Below are 23562 nucleotides of genomic sequence, written 5' to 3'. Positions count from 1 at the left end.
TTATTTATCAGCTTAACCTATCTGTCTGAAGACATAGTTTAGTGTTGTGTGCACTCTCCTTTATTAATCACATCTTGTAGAAAGAGCAGATTTTAATTTTTTTTCTGCCAAAGTTTTTCGGAGAAAATGAGATGCATCAGCCTCTTCTGTACCTTGCCTCACCCTGCCTCTTGGCAGCCTGTGAAGCACACTATGAAATGATTGAACAATGTGCTGCAGTGCTGAAGGATGTACTCTTAAATGGTTGAAAGCAAATTTGAACCTGTTTGAAAGTCTAGAATGTAGTGCAATTTTGGATATTACTCAGGAATCAGACCTTTGCACATTTTCATAGGGTAATAGTAGGAAATGAAAATTCAGTTTTTATGAGTAATCGTGGGAGATGTACTCTTTCTGTCACAAAAATTTCCCTGCAGTTTACAAAGATGATAATAGTTACCAAGCCTGAGTTCTCAAAGATTTAAAAGTCTGCTCAGAGAAAGTCTCATAATTTTGCTGAACTGTAACCATTCCACTTCTGCTCAGCATTTCCTGAGCAGAAGTATGTGCATGCATGCCACGTGACACACAGTATGCAGATGGCCAGGTATGCAGGTATACGTGTAGTATATTGAATGGCCTGGCTGAGATGATCATACACGGTATATGTGCAGGAAGTCAGGTTTTATTGAACATAATGAATTTGTGGAAATTTCCAACATGTTTTGGATGTATGTGAGCATGAAGAGAATTGCTGTGTTGTAGCTAAAATTGTTCTACATTAAGTCAGCAAGTAGTACGAGAAGTCCTCAGAATCTGCTTGCACAAAGTCTGGGAAAACTGATATAACAATTTTAAAATGGAAATTGTGCAGCTCAGTGGCCGTTAAATAAGCCATTGGAATTCACACCACTGAGCGAGCTTGTTGCCATTCTCTGTTTTTATCTGAAAGAATGTCTCTTTCAGGCTCACCACTTGTGGTCGACCGGTCAGGAAGGGTACGGATATTATCTGGAGGCAGGCAGCTGCAGATTTCAATTGCTGAAATGTCTGATGCCGCGTCTTATATTTGTATTGCTTCAAATGTAGCTGGAAGTGCAAAGAAAGAATACAGCTTGCAAGTGTACAGTAAGTTACCATGAAGTATTGTGTTCTGAATGAGCGTGTTTTGTAAGCGTTGTCTGCATAGTGGGGTTAAGATGCAGAATGTCTAATCCAGGATGATTCCAGGGTACTTGGAGGAGATTTGTGATTGTAATTTTGTCAGTTCGAACTTACCAAGAAACTGCCTGTATGTCTTGAAAGGGCATCTGACCACGGGTTAACTACAGGATACAGCACACTGGGTAATGCAGCGTTTCCTGTCACTGAGCTGTAGTAGTGATGACAATTAGTTTGAATAAGTTGAAATTTTCCAATTTTACTGCTAATTCAGTATTTTGTCAGGATTAAAGTGAACTATTTTTAAACCTTTCAAATCCCATGAAAAAGAAAATCTTCAAAAATCTGTACGGGTTGACAGAATTTTGAACATTTGATCAAAATACATTTGATTGTATTTTTAAAATTGCCTGTAAGTTACATTTCTAAAAACATTTTTTCTTTGTGGGTGGGGAAAGGGAAGGTTGGCTCTGTTTTCTCAGCCCTGGGGAAATTGTTACGTATTTGCAGAGTGTTCTTAATGGAGTTGCCAGCAGTGACCCACAATAACTGTCTCAAGTAAAACACTGATCTAGCAGGCTTGATTATTTTTCTGTTGGGAAGCAGGTGAAGATCCTGAAGTGTGTTTCTTTTCCTTTTGTAGTTCGCCCAACAATACTGGACAGTAGTAGCCACCCATCAGAAGTTGTTGTCACCCAGGGAAGTGAAGTTTCCCTAGAGTGCAAGGCTCAGGGTATTCCAGAGCCAGCAGTAACATGGATGAAGGATGGCAGTCCGCTGGTCAGTGGAAAGGACGTAGCAATACTTCATGATGGGCACTTTCTTCAACTGAGAAATATCCAGGTGTTGGACACGGGTCGCTATGTCTGTGTTGCTGCCAATGTGGCAGGGCTGTCTGACAGAAAATATGATTTAAATGTTCATGGTGAGTGTGCAAAAAATGGGGCATGTATAACAGAAACAAAGCAGGCCGAGAAACAAAGTTCACTCAAGGATATCCAATAAATACTTCTGTATTTAGACATGGTGACCATATTTACTGCAAGCTTTATACATAGCACATTTTCATCTGCAGATGTATCACAAAAGTTCATATCCAATTTTGTTGTTCCTGAACATTTTTAAATTTTATCTGTGTCTGTTAATACCAATCCATCCCCCCAGCTGCTCTCTCCCAAGAACAGAAAATCAGTATGTAGTACAGTTTTGTGTGACGTTAGGTCCAGTTTCGTGATAAGGAAGTGTTCTTTGGGATTCTGTTGTAGGAGGCAGAGTTTAAGGTTTAACCAAGAACACCACACCCATGACCCCTGCCAGAGGACAGTTATGTGAGCATAGCCCATATCTCAAGTTTCTAATCATCAGATTTTCTTATTTTGTGCTATCAGAAGAATTTAAGATGGTACCTCCAACTATAATTCGTTTTGGTAATTTGACTTAATGGGATTGATTGGAACATCACGCTACATTAGAGCCATTCTAAGTCAGAATGGCACTTCATTTGAATATTATTTTTAGTGCTTCATTGAACATTGAATATTTGTAAATATTCAAAGGGTAAAGCCCAGAGAGAAAGAGGCATTCAGGAGTTACTGTGCCACTAAACTAGGACAGCAATTTACAGGAATTTAGCTGCGATTTTTTCTGCAAATCCCACTGTCTCACAGAGACTTCCAGTTATCTCTGTAAAGTATGTCTTTTATGCCTTACATCTTGCACTGAAGTGGGACAGCTTGTACAACAATCAGGAATGGTTTGGGAGAGAAAAAAACACAGTGTAGGATGAAAGTAAACATATGAATTGTCATTATTGACAATGAGAAGCCAAAATGAATTACCAAATAATTTTACTTTGTTTGCTGTACTGTATTGACAAAGTTCTGGATAGTAAAAAGAAACTTTAGATCTCAGGCTGCTTAGTCTGGAAGATGTTCAATTCTTAAGCCTAGGTTTTTTTTTTTTTTGTTGTTTTAAAGAATGATCTACAGAATTGAAATTACTTTTACTCCTAGTAAAGAAAATCTAAAAATAGATTTGAGGTAGTTATTTTAGTAGAGGAATTGTTCTTTCCATTAGCAAAAGAATTCTGTCATTCTTAACATTTTCCCTAGTGTTTCATTCAATACTGGAAATTTTACTTAATGTGTAATGGATAGAACTACTACAAACTGGTATTTGGTATATATAAATAAACTATATATTACTATATAGTAGTACTCATAGAATTAATTTTTTTTCCACATTGTTGCACAGAAAAAAATACTTATCAATTTAAGAATTTTTTTTCAGTTTTTTTCAGGACAGTTTTGTAGCTCCTCACTTGCCAAGCTTATCTTTACCTGGTTGACAAAATATTTTGAGAGCTTGAAATTGAAATTTGTATAATTGAAAATTAACTTTCATTTGTTTTGCAGTGTGACTTTTCTTTCTTCTTTTTCTATAGTTCCCCCAAGTATTGCTGGTGACCTTCAATTGCCCGAGAACATCAGCACTGTGGAGAAGAATCCCATCTCTCTAGTTTGTGAAGCCTCAGGAATTCCCTTGCCATCAATAATGTGGCTCAAGAATGGATGGCCTATCACTTCAAACACCTCGGTGCGAATCCTCTCAGGTACAGCACACATTTAAAGCTGTAGCTATTTTTTTAAAAAGGGAGTGCAGCGAAGGCCCTTCCACAGTGCGAGCATTGCACACACACAAAAAGCTTGACTTAGTAACCCAAATTGGTTGCAGCACCTGGTAAATAGCTCATGTACACTGGGAAAGTTGTTACCAAATGCTACATGTGTGAGTTGGAAGTGTGGTAACTGTTCGGTCTGTGGCATGGAATTAAGCCATATTTCTGGCTGTTACTGTATGTCAGTCCAGTATGTATATCCCGGAATGCATCAGATAATGACATCTTTTCATTCGCGATGGGGAAAACAGATATGATTCATAGGGACCTAGTTTTTTAAGCCAGCTTCACCTACTAAGAACTAGTATGGATGTCTTTTATGACAAGTAGCATTTGACAAGAAATATCTGAAACAGGAAGGGCTCAGTACCTGTTCCTGTTAACCATCATTTCTGGCAGTACTGTAAGGAAATGAGAGTACTTGACTGGCAGCTGCAGTTTTGTTAGAGCTTTATCTTTACAGTAGGAAATGGAGTTAGCAGCACTTGAGATTACAAAATGGAAGATGTGTACCAAGCAGGCAATACATTTTACATTGACATCTTGTGTCTGGGGCTCAGCCTTATGGACTGTATAGAAGTAATTAAGTATTTGTCTACAACTGAGATGTATGGACAACAACTGAAATGATTCTTTGATTTTGGATGTACCACTCACAGCTAGAAATCTCATATTCCAATACTCCACTGTAGCTACCAAACTATCCTATATAGAATATGAGAAAACTGTCAGAAAGATAGAGAAACTAAAAGGTACATTGAAGCTCAACTAAGATTGAATTTCAAGCTGGAATTTGTCAGCATTTTTTCCATCACTGTAGCTTTTGACATGGCAAGTAGTCCTATTTCCTACTTTTTTAATTGTGGAGAAAGGGGTGGGTGATGTTTGTACAATCCTGGCCATTTTAGTTGGTACTCATTCCTTTCGGTGCACAGTTGCCATCAACAAAAATCATGTCTTCTGGGCTTCAATGTCCCTGTTCTGCCTGTTGTTTTCTACATCCACACTAGTATCAACCACCACTCCAGAGTCAGGAAGAATGAGACACAAAAAAATGTTATTGCCTCTGGATGTTAGCTACACCGGGAAACAGACCAGAACTTGGTGCTTTGTTTTCCTGCAAACTTTGTGCTTTTGTATAGTTCTTCAGAAAACTACACCTTGTGGTAGTGATCTGGGACCAACATGGCATTTGAGACTTTGTGCCTGTAAAGAAAAACAAAAAACCCTCTTTGACTAATGCTGAGAGGTAAAGCATTACTCTGCCAAAGTAAGATTTCATTTCTGTTGATTGAAAAAATATTTGGCGTTGCAGATGATTTGAATGTGTGGACACACTGCTGTCAACTGTGAGTCTGATAATTGAGATACTATGCTGGTGTTTGCTTTTGAAGATGCTTCATGTAGTCCCTTTTGGAAAAAAAAGAAAAAGTTTAACTATGCCACCACATCTGCAATTCTTGCAGAGCTAGCTTTAGGAAGGAGAGACACTTTTATTAAATTGTAGCCAAATGTGGAGAGTCGTATCCTGCCTCGGCACTGGAGCTCTGGGTGTGCAAGTGTATGAAAAAGCAGGTAGCTTTTTTCTTCTTTGTTTTGCATCTTACATGGCTTTGGTTGGGGTGTGCATGGGAAAAGGGATCAGTGTGAAATGAGAGTGCAAGAGAAATCATTCCTCGGTTGCACAGTACTCCCTCCAGCAGGTGTGATTTCTTGAGTGGAGGCACATCCACCAACCAGGTTAAGCAGTTTTTTCCTTCAAAGCACAAGGCCAGGAATGTAAATTTCTGGGATACATCCTGATTATGAGATCCTGTAGAAGTCTGCAGACGTTCAGATGTGATGTCCTGTGTGGTAATGATTGCTAGTATGAGAACAGCTGATGAGAGACTGGAAAAAGCTGAAGGTTGGCCACATTTGCTTTTACACTTAAATGCTCATTGATGCTTGTTTTGCTGTTCCTCTGCCAAAAAAGAATCAAAGACTCAAATGTTTTTGGTCCTCTGATCAAGCATACTTAAAAATTATATGCATTTGTTTATAAAATAGCTTTATTTTTGTGCTTACCCTCTTAATTATTTTTTCTCTGTAGTCACCTGGATTCTCAGTACAGTAAAATATTCACATAAGTGAAAGTCCTGCTTACTTAGACACTGGATTTTGTGACAGTTTTCTATATAGAAGTGTGAGCACAAATCCTCCCTTCTGTGTGCAAAGCGTGTGCACCAATCTGAAGAGTTTTATGTATACCTCTGACAAATTTATGTGCAGTTTGAGGGACCTGTCTATAGCAGGTTGGATTTTCTCTGCATGCTCTCTGTAAATGTATCTCAAGGTTTTCAGCGATTTCAAGTTGGTCTGTTGACTTCTTCCTGCATAAATTCTTGACAGATGTGTGAATGCATCAAAGTTCACTTGCACATTAAAAAAAAGGGAAAAAAAGGAAGGGATACGTCAAGGTAATTTGGAAGTTACTGAATAGAAAAAATAGTGTTATGAATGTTAAATACAAATCTATAAGTACTGAGGATTGAAGCAGAGAGACAAAAATGAAAGGAGCAGGAGTTAGGTCTGTCAGTTTCTTTTACTGTTTGTTCAACAAGACTAAGCACATTAATGAAGAAGAGAATATGGCTGTAAATTTTAACGAAACAGAATTAGAACTAGTACATACAGTTGGATATTGGGAAGTGTATTTCAGGGCTCTAATAATTGTGCATTTTTGGCCTCAGGGGGTAGAACACTTCGTTTCGTACATACGACTGTATCAGATGGAGGGCACTATACGTGTGTGGTGACCAACACTGCAGGAGAAGTGAGGAAGGATTTTTACCTTTCTGTTCTAGGTAAGAATGTGATAGTTTTGCTACAGTAGAAGAAGAAAATGTAAAGAAATGTCCTGTATACTTTGCTGGTGTTTTAAAAATGTGTATGCCAAAACATATACCCTTAGGGGGAAAGAAGTGTGTCTAATAACATGATTAGAAAATGAGGTTATAAAGTTAGGATGCTTCCATTTGTGGATTTGCTGTATTTTTAAAAATTTTAAGAAGTTCTTAAAATTTAGGATTCTTCAGACATAACTAAGAATGACTGGGAACTGTGTATGTTTTGGTGGTTTGTTGCTTCTTCAGGTGCTACGTTAATGTATCTCTGGCTTCAGTTAGGTTGCTATTTCAGTCTCATCAAAGTTTGGGTGATACTGGCAGCCAGACTCCCACCTTCTCTTCAAGTTCTTGTTGCTCGTAGCTTCACTATCCCTTGGATGGAATAAACAAAGTGAATTGCATTATAGGAAAAGTGAGTTTTCTGTTTTTCTTCCTGGCCAGGTTTGTTCTCAGCCAGGTCAGTTCCCTGCTGGTTCACCGCTCTTCTGAAAGGAAGATGACATGAATCATAGAGTCACAGAATGGCTTAGGTTGGGAGGGACCCCAAGGATCATCAAGCTCCAACCTCCCCACAGGCAGGGTAATCAACCTCCAGATTTGGTACTAGATTAGGTTGCCCAGGACCCCATCCAACCTGACTTTGAACACCTCCTGGGATGAGGCATCCACAGCCTCCCTGGGCAGCTGTTCCAGCAACTCACCACTCTCATAGTAAAGAACTTCCCCCTTACATGCAATCTAAACCTTAAACTGGTTTAAAGTCAAAAGCCCAAGATAGCCACATTGAACTAAATCTGTGAATTTCCTGTACCTCATGCTTGAAAGCAGAAGGATGCAACCACATGTGATAATACTCATGAATTAAGACCAGCGCTATTACGCAGCACTGGGTATAAAGTGTGCAGCTGAGTTGTGTGATGGCAGTAATCTGTTGCAACAAAGATTTGAAGGAAAATCCAGGACTTACATGGAAATTAAATGCTAGAGCTGGAATCTTGGAAAACAGATCTCTGATTGGTATTGTAAAGCACATAAGTGTGATATCTGATCCTCACCTGTTATGGAAGCTCAGCGGGCTTTTTAGATGGCTGTTCAGAACCTTTAATGTCTAATTGCATCACATTATTTATTTTTTTATTTTTTTTCTCCCACAGAAAAGACTGCTCTTTGGTTTAGTAGCTATTTATTATTTCTATCAATAAGTGCCAGGACTGATAGAAAGAGTCTTGCAGCGTTGTCATACATAATTTGCCTAAAGTTGTTTTTTGTCTGAAAGGTGCTGAGTGTTACCAGTTTCTCTTGCCTTCTGTATATGATAATTTACATTCATGTTAATTCATCTTTATTGGGTGAGCTTATGGAAATGTAAGTCTGGCAGCATGGAAGAAATGGATAAACACTGAAAAGCATTCGTTGTTGTACTGTTTTTGTTGGAGTGTTTTAGTAGCAGGGTGTTCATGAGGGTTCTAGGAATTTCTCTTGCATGGATTTTGTATAGGGCTTGTTTGCCTTGAAGAAAAATGCTATGTGAATGTGATTTCAAGTGGGCTAAGTGAAAAATTCCATTGTTCAATCTCCTCCCCCCTCCCCTCCCTCTCTCCCCCCAAAATTTATTTGTCTTTCTAGAGGAAAGTTACAGGAATGTGGCCTGATGGTGACACAGAATATTCACCAGCTCCTTGTAAATAAGAACCATACAGAGATATCACAGTGTTATCTGAATTAGGGTAGGAAGTGCAACAGACAAGACAGTTTTCAGGCGAGCATGGTGTAATTATCCTAGTACTTCTGTATTTGCAGAACATTTGCTGTGACCTTGTCTTAATCTGAAATTAATATGCTGACAACCTCCTGCATTATTGTGGGGCTGAAGCGATGAGTTGCTCTGTTTATTTATGATCAATAACTTCTCGACAGACATATATCCTGACCTTTATGATCTTAGATTATATTTTTCTCCCGTCTAATTCTACCGCCCATTGATGTATCTTTGTCTTGTTGTGTTTGAGCACTAGAATATTTATCCAAGTCTGTATTGCATTGCTTATATTGTCACAGCAGGGAATTTGGTCAGAACTGCATCAGAAGTTGATAAGAGTGCCAGTACTGGCCACATCTTCCTGCATGCAATGTTCTGCTACTGCTGCTCTCACCAACCTATCTGAAGTAGCACCTTTGCCATCCCAATCATCAAGTGAAATTCTAAGCATCTCTTATTTTTAATTCTTCACTCTAGCTTGTATTTGAGTGGAAGATTCGATGTAGCGTTTTAGTTTTCACTGCTGAGAATGAATTTGCATATTATAGTGATTCTTGTTTATCAAAACCTTTACTTCCAGGCTACTGGTAGGTCATGATGCATTGAATGCATTTTTCTTCCTCTCTTAATGGGCCTTCTATCTAGGCTAAAAGTTTGCTTTTTTTAGGGTTATTTAGGAGTACTGTCTGTATGTGTAGTCCAGCAGGTTTGTTATAAAGATTTCCAAAGTCTCTTGGAGATTGGGTTGCTTTCTTAGAATTACAGACCTCCTTTTCATTGCATAGCACTTCATGTCTACTTCATTTTTGGTGCCATCTTACTTTGTCTTGAATCTACAAATGCCTCTACTTTGAAATAAATGTTTGATCTGAAGGTTTGTATGTCTGAGAGACTCCTTGCCAGCACACTGACAGTCTGGCCCCTGTCGTCCAGTAACCGTTAGTCCACATAGTCCTAGTGACCAGGATTCTTTGGAAGCATGTCACCAAGTGGTCAGTCACACAATAAGAGGTTTCTTTTACACAGCTGTTTGGGATGTGGATAAGTATTTTCATTATGTGGTTTTATCTTTTATTTTCTCAGAGACAAGTGATTTATACTGTAGCAGAATGCCTTTAGAATCATGTAGTGTGTTCAGCTGACTGTATGGCAGCTGTATTTGATTCAAACTTATTTATGCCTTTATTCATCCCCTTGTTGGTAATCTGTTGTATTGCTTTGAGTGTGCTGGTAAGTAAAAAATACGTTGTGTGTGAGCAGACAAGCTTTTTCTGTCCAAATTTTTTTTAATCAATTATTTCCCTAGAGTTCTAGATGAATGCTTTCAATTAATATTGGGAAACCAACAACTGTTAAACTTAAGCACATTGTTTTGAGCAAATGAATCACTTGCTGCTTAATGTGAGTGAAAGAATTTGCTTACAAACATATAAAACCTACCAGTTTACCGGCATAAAATTAAACCTAGCCTCACATACAAATGTTTATCACCACTGCCTTACTGACCATACTCAGAAACTCATGAATGGCACCCTGAATCTCTCTCTAGCTCTCAAGACAGGAGGTGGTCAGGTGAGTCCATTCAAGGTCTGTAGTCCTCTCTTGTCCTACTGATGGACCAGTATGTTAAGGGGTGCAGAACAGAGATATATATAGTTGTTATATAGTACAGTTGTTGTCCTAGCAGGCCAACTCTATTCTGTCTCACATCTGGACTTGTTTCTGGTAGATACGGGTCATTTGTCGGTTTATGTCCTTAAGAGAAGTATATGCTGACACATAGAGCATGAATAAACCTTTGCTGTGTTTAAATTGTTTGTAAATAATACTTGCTGGTGTTGTCTCCTTATCTGATTCCAGTGCCTCCAGGGATTGTGGATGAAAATAAGCAGGAAGATGTGAAAGTGAAAGAGAAGAACAATGTTACATTAACATGCAAAGTGATAGGTAAAAGTACACAATATTACTTACTTTCACTCATCCTGTGATCTCAGTTTTCACAAGTGAAAACTGTTCTGAGTACAATTTTCACTTGAGTGGAATGTCTAAATTTCAGGTTCAGCCTTCCTGTGTGTGGCAGGAATAGGTACATCTTGTTGTGAAGGTTGCAACAAATGAAAACAAGAGATGATGTACATTTCTTCTCTAAAGCCCTGTAGAATTTAAGAGGATATATATATTTCTTCAGGAGGTTCAAGGACTGTACAATATGTATTCCAGAACATCTCCCTGAAGAACACATTTTAAAAACACATTCAAAGTTGTATATTTTTCTTTTTTAAGAAACCTTGGAATATCCTTGGAGCTATGCAGCAGCTAATATTTGCAATTTATTTATTTATTTATTTATTTATTTATTACTTCAGGGAATCCTGTACCACTGATCACCTGGATAAAGAATGGGCAGCCTTTAATGGAGGACAAAGATCACAAGTTTCTGTCCAATGGACGTTTACTGCAAATTACCACTGCTCAAGTCTCAGACACAGGGAGATACACTTGTGTTGCATCCAATACAGCTGGAGAGAAGAGCAGAAGTTACAGTCTTAATGTACTTGGTAAGACAGATAGACAGGATCTTGCAGAATATTATTTTCAGGAAAAAAAATTTCAAAAAATAATCACCTTGGGATTGTGTAGTCTTTTAATTAAAGTAGTTGTCAGAATAAGTGATAAATTGTGATAGGTCAGTAGAAACAGCATTCTGTTCTTTAACCAGTATAGAGCTCGAACATGCAGAGTTGTAAAAGGATGTGATCTGTGTGGAATGAGCAGGACTGTACGTGGGCTTGTTGTGATTCAAGGAAGGAGTATATGAAGAGTACTTCTCAATTGTTTTCTTTTTGTAAAAACTCCAACCATCTGCAGTTTGCTTTCTTTCATGATGATTCTTGCATAACCAAATGCAAACAATAGCGAGTTTGTTTTCCTCATCCTCATTTCCTGAGCACATACCTCCCAGTTCTGCTGCTCAGAGGATCATCAGGCAGTGACTGCCAGCTACTGTGCAAGAAGTGGCTAGCTTCCTGGTGACTTGTGTTTGACAAGAGCTAGGGGTGTATGAATTTCACTGGCATGGACTGACCATTGACTTTAGGACAAAATGTGAGACCGGATGAATGTTGCCTGGTCGTGGGTCTCACTGCACCTGCTAGAAATGCCTCCCAGCTACCTGAGGCAGAAACCAGATCTCTAGACTGAACAGAAAAATGGCTTTTGAGAGGATCCTTCCTCTGGTTAATGATTTCGTTGCTCCTAGTGCCTCCTACCATTGTGGGTGCAGATAGCCGTGGAAGTGCAGAAGAGGTCACTGTTATCCTCAGCAGTCCAACATCTCTTGTTTGTGAGGCTTATTCGTATCCTCCAGCTACAATAACCTGGCTGAAAGATGGTAATCTTTTAGAATCAAACAGAAATATCCACATTTTGCCAGGTAATTGTTGTTTGTTTTTGTTGATAAATAACAATTCTATTGCTTACTGACTGTCACATAACTTTTTTTTGATAAATCAAAGGCTGTATTTCTATAATGTGCAATGTTTGTAGTGTTTTTACACTTCCAACTCCATTCTTTAAGTGCTTCACAATTAACTGACTCATTACTTGTATTTTGTTTTAATTCAGGTATTCATCCTGTTGTTCTGTGGAGATAAATGATGGCAAATAAGTTCATTGCAGTTACTAATGAATGTAAATAATGGAAATAAACTAGATGGAGTGAGAGTAAAACAACTAAGCTAGTGAAAAAGAATGAAGTGGCATTTTTTTCCATGTAGTTATTAGTTTGCCATTTCTAATTTGTGGAGTAATTGTTACCTCGTGCACCTAGGATGTGGAGGAAAGGAAAGATCTTGACTTGAAATATGGAAGTAATGTAGATGAACAAGTACTTTAGCATTATTAACTGCAGCCATTCAGGGGAGGAGTGGTGCTGGTATTGATAGTGAGAAAAGGGGCGACAATTACTAGGATTGCAGTGTGAAAAGAGCTGCAGCAAAATTAAATAGTGATTCATCACTGAGAATTCAGGCAATCTAAATCATAAACAGTCAAAATCTGTGGAAAGGCAGATGATGGTGTCGGTGTTGTAGAAGTCACCTGAAGTCTTATATCTGACTGATTGTTCATTTTAAAACTCTGTTGCATTGCGGCTGTTGCTTTTGTCTGTTCTCTGGAGGAAGTTATGGATCTCTGTTGTATGAAATGCTACACCAGAATGCGTGGCTACAAACAGAAATGCAGTTCAGACACACTTTCTGTTGAACAGTCTGCCCTTTTTTGTCTCAGTGCTAAAGCTAGCTTTCCTTTTCCTGTGAATGAAGTGCAGAATCCTAAGTCACTCCTTTCTGTCTAAACATCTTCAAGAAGTTTTTTTTTTGAAAAATCAATTTTAACAACTTTTCCAAAAGCCTGTGAACAACAGGAGTTTTGATCCAAAATTCTCCTGGAGATTATGCACTCACAATTTATTGCAGGGGATTAATCCAGGGGATTGGAAATATGCTGCAAAATCATTTAAATAATAGGCCAGCACAAATGTAACTTAGGTGCCATTAAGGAGTGATCTTTTTTGGCAGGTGGTCGAACCCTGCAGATTCTAAGTGCTCAGAAGGACAGTGCTGCGAGATATACCTGCATAGCCACAAACGAGGCTGGAGAAACTTTGAAACACTATGAAGTGAAAGTCTACAGTAAGGAAATGCTTTCAGTGTTAATTGCTTTTTGCATTCTTTTCACTGTGTTACCTGTCCTGGTGTACAAAAGGATTTATCTTAGTTATTTTAGGAAGCAACTGCATTTGCTCGTGATACTGCTTTAGGACAGGCACTAAAAAATGTAGCTGTTGTATCCTTTACAAGTGCTGTTCTTGGGCCAAAAATCTGTGTACCATCCAGGGGAAGATGTTTAAGAAATGATGCACTTCAGTTTCTGTTGAAATGTTTCTGGTTATGATCGTGGTCATGGTTAATCAGACAAATGCAGCACATTTGAGCAGAGACTGAGCAGAGATTCTGAAAGCTGAAAGTGTTTTAGAAAAACAGATGGAGAGGGGACCCCTAGATTCTAATGGAAAACTTCCTTGAGTAAAGTAAAGCAGGAGATTTTAGTATATGCACAAAAGCTCTCCCATTCAAGCCTTCCTGACAGCACTCTGTAATCTGGGCATCTGTGCTTAATATTATGTTTTAATGTTCAAGCTTTTCATTATAGACTCAGTCAAGCATGGCTTCTCATCTCTCTCGCTCTTTGAATTTGCTAACTCTACAGTTTGAATTGGAGCTTGATTTGCGCCCTTACAGCAACTCTACTGTTATTTTAATTACATGCAGTTCTTAATAAGGCCCCCCTGGACTTGGAATAATGAGAAGAGAGTTCATAATTGAAATCCAACAATATAGCAATATCCCCACCCAGCTCCCTGCCAATGCCATTCCAACTGTCAGTTTTTACAGTACTGTCTGCGTTAGGGAGAATTTAAAATTTCCCACTGAAAAAAAGAATGGAAAATGCTTTGACAACATTTATAGTAAATTAAAAGATATTCTGAGACCAGGGTATGGGATTGGTTAAGAATTTTGAAATGCTCTGTGTTCATTCTGATTCAGAAAGAAACAAGATTGTGCAACATTGAGGTTTCAGTGGAATAGAAATGTTGAGTTTTAACCACCTAAGTGTGGACTTCAGTTCAAACATATGTTTCTGAGAACATTAGTTTCCATTGAAGTGCTTTATAATGCCTGCAGCACACTGAGCTTTGTAGAACTCAAGCCAAACATGTAACAAAGTACTGTGGCTAGGTAAGGCTCTGGTAACTTTCCATGTTGGAAAATGTTGAAGGCAGCCTTTGGTCAACTGTGGGGAAGAGGCAGATTACAAGGGGAATGCACTTGCTTTCCTCAAGTTATTGTCTGGATTTTCCCTTTGCCCAGTTAATTTTGAAGTGCTGCATAAGACAGTCCCTTAAGAAAGTCTCTCTCCCCGCCCTGTTCTATGCAGTTCCACCCACCATTAACAGAAGGGGTGTCCCAGGGATGGGTCTCTCCCCTAAGGAGATGAAGATCAAAATCAACCACAGTCTTACTCTGGAGTGTGAAGCACATGCCGTTCCTGCTGCTGCCATCAGCTGGTACAAGGATGGACGGGCAAGTCACAACCTTATTTACTTCTAGTGGGTGGCTTTCCTACAGAAAAACCGCAGTTTTATTATCACCTTTAGTGAGCCTTTAAAATAAGGCTTACCTTTACTACTGTAGTCAGCGGGAATTCATCTCTGCTCTGCTCCTGCTGGTGGAATCACACCTCACATCTTGTTTGCTGTTGGCCGGATCTCTGCCAACAGTGCCAAATGGTCATTTCTGTTTTGGGGTGCTTGATAGTGCAATGGAAACTGCAGAGCTGGCTTTTCTAGGGCCCGCTGTTGCCTGTGTATTGAGGAGAGAGCACCCTGCCCAAAAGCAGCACCCTGTAGCGTTTCCACATGTGGCTTTGCTCTTGCTTGGGTTCCCCAAAGCCTTGTTGCAGAGCAGCCCTGCATTTGGTTCCTCACAGTGCTGCCCTTGCACAAGTTTGCAGACAGCCTCCCACTGGGTGTTGGCAGGGCTCCTTAAGCTCCTGCCACACACAGCCTTCTCAGCGATCTCACCCTGAACAAGCAGTTTTAGGACGTGCTATAAATTGGCTGTAATTAACAAAAACAGTGCCACAAAAACAGTGCCAAGAAAAGAGAACAGAGCAGCTCTTCCTTGACTTTTGGCAGGCCCTTGTGTGGCAGGCAGATGCATCTCTGCAGTGGGAACAGCTCTCTGAATTTATTGAGTGTGCAGAAGAAACAACCTGGTGTCACAGGGGAGGCTACTTCTGTACTCTGCCTAGTCTGATCATCTGCTGGAATTCTCAGTTCCTCTGGGTGTGCTATTTCTGTTGCCAATGATAACTGTGCAGGCCTCAAAAAGGACAGAGGCCTTAAGCAACTTGCTGCCGCCGCCAAAGCAATGGATCCTCCAGCAGCTTCTTCCTATGGCCACTCTGGAAAAGGGCTTTCATTCACATCCGTGGTCTGAATTGTCCTTGGCAGGCAACGTATTGTGAGCTGACTCCCTAGCACATTCCATTTTCATTGCTGAGAGATACAGACTGTGTGCTGTCATCCTTGCTGTCATGTGGGATGGAACTTGTAGGGACAGGACCACTAATCCTGTGCATATCTTTGAGTTTTATGTTCGTGCCATGTCCTCCCTAGGCAGCAGACCTTTGTAGTCACATCACTGTAGGACAAGCTAGGTCAGGCTGTACAGCTTGCAGAAACCTGTTTTCTGTCATGATGTAGGAGGGACAGATGAGAGAAAAACTGGGTTTGCTGAAGCATTCCTTCCCCTGCACTATCTGTGGCCAAGGATGTCATCCCAAGAACATCTGGCTTGAGACCATGCCCTAGGTGATGTCCTAAGCAGCTTCTTCCTTTGTACTTATTGAAAGTGGACCTTGCTGGCAGCATTAAGGAATTGAAAGATGTTCTGATTTTGGTGATGCCAAAGCAGAGGGAATAACAAAAACGATGTTCTTACTGCCAGCATAATGCCTTAGGAAGGATTTTGAAACAATCTGAATTTGACCAAGAGAGGTAATGTCATACTATTCCCACAAGTATGACTACTTCTAATTTATAATTTGCACGTTAATAATTTATATGTAAAATTACATTACAGCCTCTTAAACCAGATGATCGTGTCGTTATCCGAGCCAATGGCCATACTCTGCAGATTACAGAGACTCAGATTTCAGATACAGGACGGTACATTTGCCTGGCATCCAATATTGTTGGAGAGGATGAAGTAGAATTTGATATACATATACAAGGTAAACAGAGTTTAGCTAATAAAATGCCCTTTTTTTTTTTTTTTTTTTGGTAGTCTGAGAATTTTTTTTTTACTGTCCTAGGATGCTGAAATTATTTATAATTTTGTGTTTAGACCTTCCTTGTCTGATTCAATCCTTGTGTTCTGTGTGATTTTTTTACACATACATTTTGTTCAGCTATAAGAAATGTGAGATTTGATTCTTTCAGGAGTTGTGACATATACAGTTCCTCCGAAATTAGTGGAATGACATCATAACTGATCTTCCTCTCAATTACATAAAAAAGACTAGCTTACAATAAGATGTCATATTTTATTACCTGTATTGAGTACTTACAGGTCCAAGACATAAGCATCCCATGTACTTACACAGCATGTAAATACAAGAAGACAATCATTAGTCCTTTCTCAAAATTCAGACAAAATTAGAACTAAGTTGAAACCAAATAGTTTACTAAATAATAGTTAACTAATGTTGATTAATACCCTCTGTTTATTGTTATCAGATCCTTTTACATTGTTATTTATTAGCCTTCAGAAAAATTTCAGTGGATTGCTCAATTTTTCATTCTGATGAAAAAAACTATAAATTTCTTGGGATATCCAGATGGGGGAGGTTAATCTAATACAATTAATTTTTATTACGGCTATTTAACAACTGACTGTTTTTCATCTCTTGAATTCCTAACTAGTAATTTCTGCTGTAAAATTCTGACTTTTTCCATCCTTGATCAAAGTTCCTCCTAGTTTCCAAAAGCCTTACAGAGGATGGGAAGCTGGTAATGTGTTAGATACAGGAAGAGGTGGAGAAAATAAAGATGTGATTGTCAACAATCCCCTTTCACTGTACTGTGAGACTGATGCTGTTCCTCCTCCAGTTCTTACATGGTATAAAGATGGCTATCCTCTGAGCTCTAGCGATAAAATACTGATATTGCCAGGTGAGTATTTGAGTATGTCACACCAAGACCTCAAGAAATGGTGTTAGTACTAGCAATTACATGGTAATAACTTTTTCCATTCATCACATTGTGTTAAGGTAATAACTTTTTCCATTCATCACATTGTGTTAATGTTCTTTTAGACTTTATTGATTGGAGAATCTTCTTTTCAGTGCTCAGACTTAAGCAAACTGTTTTCTATATGCATTTAAATCATTGTCCCTAAAATAGTGTGAATATGAGCATTGTGTTGAAACTAAATAGAATGGTATTTTCTCTCTGATGTGTTCCTGATTTCTTTAATTACAGTTTAAGTAGAAAAGCCTCTAAACTAGGGACAGAGGCATAAAAATATTACAATAGCAGAAAGACCTTGAATTCTTACTTAACCTCAGGTGGAAAAGAAAGAGAGTTACTTACAATGCCTGAGAGCACAAAAAGGGAGGCCTTTCTATGCAAAGGATGGTTTTGGATGGAGTGTGTAAAGAAGTGCTGTGGTGGGGACAATGTCTGACTGCTTATTACTGAGGAACATCATTCTTTTCCCGTGGAATCAATTACCCTTTTCTAACATTTCAGTATGAACATTCCTGAATTCCAAGTATCTGCCAATAGAGAAAATAGCTGGGAAATAAAAGTCCTTAACTACTTCTATTTCACGACAAATGCTGACCATTCATAAATTTGCTTGCTCAGGTTGCTAGTGTAACATCTTATAGAAATGATGGAAACTGCATGATTTTAAATGTAAATCTTGAATGCATTGTCCTTCCAGGAGGTCGCGTGTTACAGATTCCACGGGCACAGGCTGAAGATGCTGGGAGATACATGTGTGTGGCAGTAAATGAAGCTGGAGAGGATTCCTTTCATTACGATGTCCGCGTGCTCTGTGAGCTTTCCTGCTTTTCTTATTCTGATGTATTTATGTAAGATATTAATTTTGTAGAAATAGAGTGACATGAAAATGGTGGTAATGTTGCTATTTTTGTATGCTTCTGGGTTATTGTGGTAAGAAGTGAATTGCAATAGTACTATCACACTTGACTGTAAAGAGAAGTGTATATCAAAGCCCTGTTTTTATCTTGATTTCTTTTGTTCCCTACCCAGTTTCCAGTTAAAAAATCTGACTATACTAGACTTTTCCCTGATTTTCATCATGATTTTCTAAAATGTCTGCAAAACTCTCAGTCAGAACTCAGTCAGAAGGGAGTTGATGATTCCGATAAACTGAATGTCCGCAGAGTCTTCTCTGTATGATCTATTTTGCTCTATTTAGAAATATTGCACAGAAAGCTTTTTTAAGTTGCTTGCACTGTCTGTTGATATAATTGAGGTTTTTGCCTTAAGAAATGCTTGTTTCTGTACCTTTTTTTTCTATAGCAGTCACTGAGAGCACTAAGTTACTGTTAGGAGGATTCTCCTTGTAAATACTCCTTTATTCTGGGCTCAAAAAACTTGACTGACCGGCTGGAAGATAAGTTTTCCCCTCTTCTTTATGACTGCTGTGAATAAACATACTTCTCCTGCGGTCCCTTGGCTCATTCTAGTTGAACAATTCTTGGGATTTTAATATCTTTCAGTATATTCACTGAGAGTTTTACTATTTCCTTCTGCAAACACAGGCTCTGATATCTTAGAAAGAATTCCACAGGGATATGCTGAGTCACAGCATTCTTACAGTGTGTTGCTCTTTTGTAGTGCCACCATCCATCAGTGGAGCAGATGGTGATCTGCCTGAAGAAGTGAATGTGTTTGGGAACAAGGTCGCGGTGATGGACTGTGTCACGAGCGGCACTCCATCTCCAAGCATCACCTGGCAGAAGGATGGCCATCTCCTAGCACAAGATGACAAACATAGCTTTTTGTCCAATGGAAGAAGATTGCAGGTATCTCTAAGTGAATCTTCAAGTGATGTTTAGCATTACAAATGAAAATCACCGATAAGGACAAAAAAAACCCAAAATTCTCTCTGTTTTCATAGCATGACATAGGGCTATAATATACAAGAAAAAATAAAAACAATGTAGAATATATATTCTTATTTCAAATATCTCATGAATAGTAGTTTTGTTATTGATTTTCAGTGTACTTAATGTGAAAGATAGAACATTGTCTTTTTTGGAGGTTTGAGATGCACAGACTTAGAGAAGAGATCCTGAAAGCAGTAGTATCAGTGGAAGTTGCATCAGTTCTCAGATAGACTTCTAAATACTGCAAGGGTCTTAGGAGAACAAAACAAAACAAAACAAAAAACTAAAAATTAAAAAAAAAACAGATGAAGTAAACCTTGTAAGCCCCAAATGCCTCAAGGGGGTCTCTGGAGAGTTCCTACAATTTTATGTGTTCACAATAAGTTGTCTTATACATATTTTCTCAAGAGTAGTCTTGTTTCTTTTTCTTAGATTTTGAATTCCCAAATAACAGATACTGGCAGGTATGTCTGTGTTGTGGAAAACATAGCTGGAAGGGCCAAGAAGTATTTTAACCTGAATGTTCATGGTACGTATAATATAATAGCCTGTAACTTGCTGATTGTTTGTTTTTTTTTTTTTTTGTTTTTTTTTTAAATGTTATTTCAGTTTTAATGTGTGAATTTTAGCAGAGTACAAGTCAACTTACTGAGCATACGGGAAATTCTCCTGTACTAGAAATCAAATACAAGTTTGATGTACCATGGCATCTTCAGCTCTTTATGTGTACTGCATATAGGTGGATATTGTAGTGCGTGTACCCTGTGTAGGTTGCTAAGCATTGTAATCATGAATGATAACCAGGTTGGATTACAGCCTGTTTTGATTTCCTTATGAAAAAAAATAAAAAAGAAAGAGAAAATTACAGTTAGAAATATTACACAAAGATATGGCCATTGTAAAAACTTGCATTTTGTTTCCCTTTCTGAAGTTCCCATCTGTTCTTTTGTTGTTGATGATGTTGCTCTTAGGCATGGTTAAGATAAATTTTAGCATTTGGTGCCGCAAGTCTAAAACACATACAGTCAAGAAATTTAAACATTTTCCATATTTGTAAAAAAAGACTCTCTATCAAGGTTCATCCTAATTCTTCACACCACTTTCAACTTTCCATTCTGAACTGAAAATCACATAAGCACTACTCCCACAGAATCATCAGCACAGTTACATTTTAAAACCTACCAAGGAAAACTGGCAGCTAAGTTTTTATCTGTTTTCATAGACATTAAGTCATGGAATGATCTGGGTTGAAGATTGTCTAGTCTGTCCCCTGGAGTCTTCTACATGTTATCCTTGAATAATTTTTCACATCCTTGCTAGCTAATTCATCTCCTGATTACATACTAGACAGAAGATAAGTGCTGTCTTCTCTCTCACATTTGAATGTAGTCGCAAAGTCCAAGGAATTTGATTATTTAGGTTATCATATACAGAAGAAATAAATATTTCATAAGAAGGCAATGAAACAAATGTACAGTGCTTTTCTCTACACAGTGATACGTTTAGCCAAAAAATAGTGTCATGGAAAGAATTTGCCCTTAAGTCATTTCTGAGAGGTTCTTTGCTTTCATTAGTTTCCTGAATTTCCTGATGTTTGACCTTTGCTTTTAAATTAAAATATTTTCTTGACATTCGTATTTGAATTCAAACTTGTTTTTATTTGTTTATAATTGTGATAGCCTAATGGTGTTATTTTAAAATAAATATTTGTATGATGCTTCAGATTTCAGCTCAGCAATATTACTTACTTAGGACTATTAATCTTTGAATGGAGTTTCAGTTGAAAAATCAGATTAATACTGTCAGGAAAGGACCACCCAAGGTGAAGCACTTCTGTATATTTCAAATATAACTACTTTTATAAGATTAAGTGAAGTATTAAGAATGTTCCTTAATAAGTTGATAAACTTGTTTATTTTCTTAAAGGCTAAATAAATAAAACTAAAATAAAGCCTTCCAAAACGCTGAAAATAAGCATCTGGATGTAAAATCTGTCTATAATACAGGATAATAGATAGCTTTTCCTGTGAATTGAGCATATTGTTTGTGTACATACAAATAGGTCTATGTATGCTGACTACCTGGGACACTTTTGTGAGTGCTCTGCACATGTGGCAGAAGCTTGCAGGATTTGAAAAGTACCATTTCCGTAGTTTAAGCAAAGTTAATTAAAAGTTAGTTTGCATTTGGCCCTGTGTATATGTATATATAATCTGCCAATAATCACATCTGTGGGAAAGTAGCTTTACAAGTAAATAAATATAAATATCTATCAAATGTCATCAGATCAGAATTCAGCATTTATTCCAGTGAAACATTTCATACTGATGATCAGAGAAATAGCCCTCCGTTACTCCAAGCTGAAAAATGTGGACTGAATTCTCCCATTTACATTGACTCCTCTTGTTTCTGTTGTGTCACAGAGGAGCCATAAACTTGGCTTAATGACTGCTTTGTTTCATTCCAGTGCCAGAGAGCATCTGGAATATCTCTGGTGAATATGGTCCAAAATGCATTAAAATATCTGTCTTTGAAGAAGAGGATTCCATCTGTTCTTTGGAATGATTTTTCCACCCAATAGAGCCCAGAACATGCTTTTGCTTTGCTCTTAAGTGTTTTATATTATGCATACTGCAAAAACATGGAAACTAAAACCTGGGACTTGTTAAAAGGAAGACATTGACAATTATTTACTTTTAAATAGTTCTTGTAGAAAGGTCGGATGTCAAAGTATTCTTGTCTTTAAAAGTATTGGGACTTGGAAGCTTAAAAATGCACCCATTTGAACAATGTGTATGTGCAAGAATTTTAAACTGTTTAGCTCACTATTGCACAACAGGTTTTTCTTGTTAACAAAAGAGCTCTGGACTATATCAGAAGGAAGCATTTTTGGATCTCTATTATAATGTGAAATTAGAGTATTTCAGAAAGAATAGTAACAATACAGTCTCAACAAGAAATGGTAGTTAGTCCTTCTGTATATCTTGGCAAGATAAAATTTAATCTGTCCTGCCCTATGAAGCAAATGTATTGTGAGAGAAGTCTTTCAAAATTGATAATACTTCAATGAGAAATTGTACAATCTCTTACTGGTCACTTAGCCTTTGTAAATCCCAAGCAGAGGTTTACAGATGAAATGGTTTCCAGATTCATTTAAGAAGTAGAGGATCCATCTGTGGGTTGTGTAAGATTTTTTGCAATATGGCCCATTGTCAAAGCTCAGCAATTCAGCTTTATATTGGTAATTGAAGAAATTAGAGAATAGTTTGCTGATCCAGTGATAAATACCAGTAATGCATTTCTCTCCACAGTTCCTCCAAGTGTTGTTGGTGCTAATCCTGAGAATTTGACTGTCGTGGTGAATAATTTCATCTCTCTGACTTGTGAGGTCACTGGCTTTCCGCCTCCTGATCTCAGCTGGCTCAAGAATGGAAAATCTATCAGCTTGAATACTAACACGTTTATTGTGCCTGGTGAGGAATTTCAACTATTTCTATAGCCTTTAGACTCAACTTCAGTCTGTTTTGTGTTGATATGGGTGACAGCCATTTATATAGCCAGTATATTTTTAATATTGCTCCAGTGAGCAGACAAGACACTTGACCTGCTGTGTTTTTAAAGCATTTACTGATGCCTTGGCTGTTGGATGGGCACACTTCTAAAGAAAAGCGGCTCAGACTGAAAGCACTGAAAAAGACTAGCAGGCAAGTCACATAACACAAGTTCTCTGAGATACTAATTGAAGTTGAGTCACTGACTCACCTTTCAGAGAAACAGTCAGAAGTAGTGATGCAGGCTAGGATGAATTCTGCTGGCCCAGCTGACGAAGACTTAGCAACTCTCTCATTGACTTCTGTGGGAAATGGGGTTAACTGAACTCTCAAGAGGAAATCCTTGCATTCTGAGATCTCCTTACCCATTCAAAGCTGCTCACACAGTGAGATTTCATGGTATCTGTGTCATTTTTGCTCCTGCTGGATATCTTCTGCCCAGGATATCTCATGCAGATCACTTGTTGGGGTGCTCAGTCCTGTCCTGCAGCTGTTATGTGGCTGGGGGTCTGCATTATAGCGTAAACTGAAGTGCAGGTGTGAAATCTGCTTAATGGCAGTAGAGACACTGTGCAAATTAGTAATGTAGGCACAGACAGTAGCTTCGTGAGTGGAGGCAGTAAAGACTAGGGGATAGAGGCTGGGGGAGTGACAGAAGTAGAGAAAAGGAGCATAGTTAAGTTAGCAAAGAAGGTTTAGCAGCCACAAAATAAACAGATATAAAAGGAGCATTAAAAGGAGCATCAGATATAAAAACATCAGTGAAATCTGTCCTAAAAT

General features: G+C 38.3%; 1 protein-coding gene across 6 annotated transcripts in view; it reads left to right on the top strand.

The window, feature by feature from the left end:
- HMCN1 (hemicentin 1) overlaps window positions 1–23562 on the top strand; it is a 183195-nt gene that overhangs the window by 114063 nt on the left and 45570 nt on the right. For 5 of the 6 annotated variants that reach the window (XM_048945082.1, XM_048945081.1, XM_048945086.1 and 2 more), the window contains exons 44-58: window positions 946–1107; window positions 1784–2065; window positions 3584–3751; window positions 6550–6663; window positions 10325–10411; window positions 10831–11022; window positions 11724–11897; window positions 13042–13155; window positions 14462–14607; window positions 16171–16321; window positions 17058–17261; window positions 18037–18150; window positions 18960–19147; window positions 19664–19760; window positions 22543–22704. In XM_048945082.1, the coding sequence (XP_048801039.1) occupies window positions 946–1107; window positions 1784–2065; window positions 3584–3751; window positions 6550–6663; window positions 10325–10411; window positions 10831–11022; window positions 11724–11897; window positions 13042–13155; window positions 14462–14607; window positions 16171–16321; window positions 17058–17261; window positions 18037–18150; window positions 18960–19147; window positions 19664–19760; window positions 22543–22704 (2355 nt within the window). The remainder of the gene's footprint in view (window positions 1–945; window positions 1108–1783; window positions 2066–3583; window positions 3752–6549; window positions 6664–10324; window positions 10412–10830; window positions 11023–11723; window positions 11898–13041; window positions 13156–14461; window positions 14608–16170; window positions 16322–17057; window positions 17262–18036; window positions 18151–18959; window positions 19148–19663; window positions 19761–22542; window positions 22705–23562) is intronic. The other variant, XM_048945083.1, reaches the window with a different exon arrangement.

This window comes from Lagopus muta, chromosome 5, assembly GCF_023343835.1.
Source record: "Lagopus muta isolate bLagMut1 chromosome 5, bLagMut1 primary, whole genome shotgun sequence".
In the NCBI taxonomy this organism is placed as follows: domain Eukaryota; kingdom Metazoa; phylum Chordata; class Aves; order Galliformes; family Phasianidae; genus Lagopus; species Lagopus muta.
Note: the sequence above shows the minus strand (reverse complement) of the source record. Positions and strands in the feature narration are given on the sequence as shown.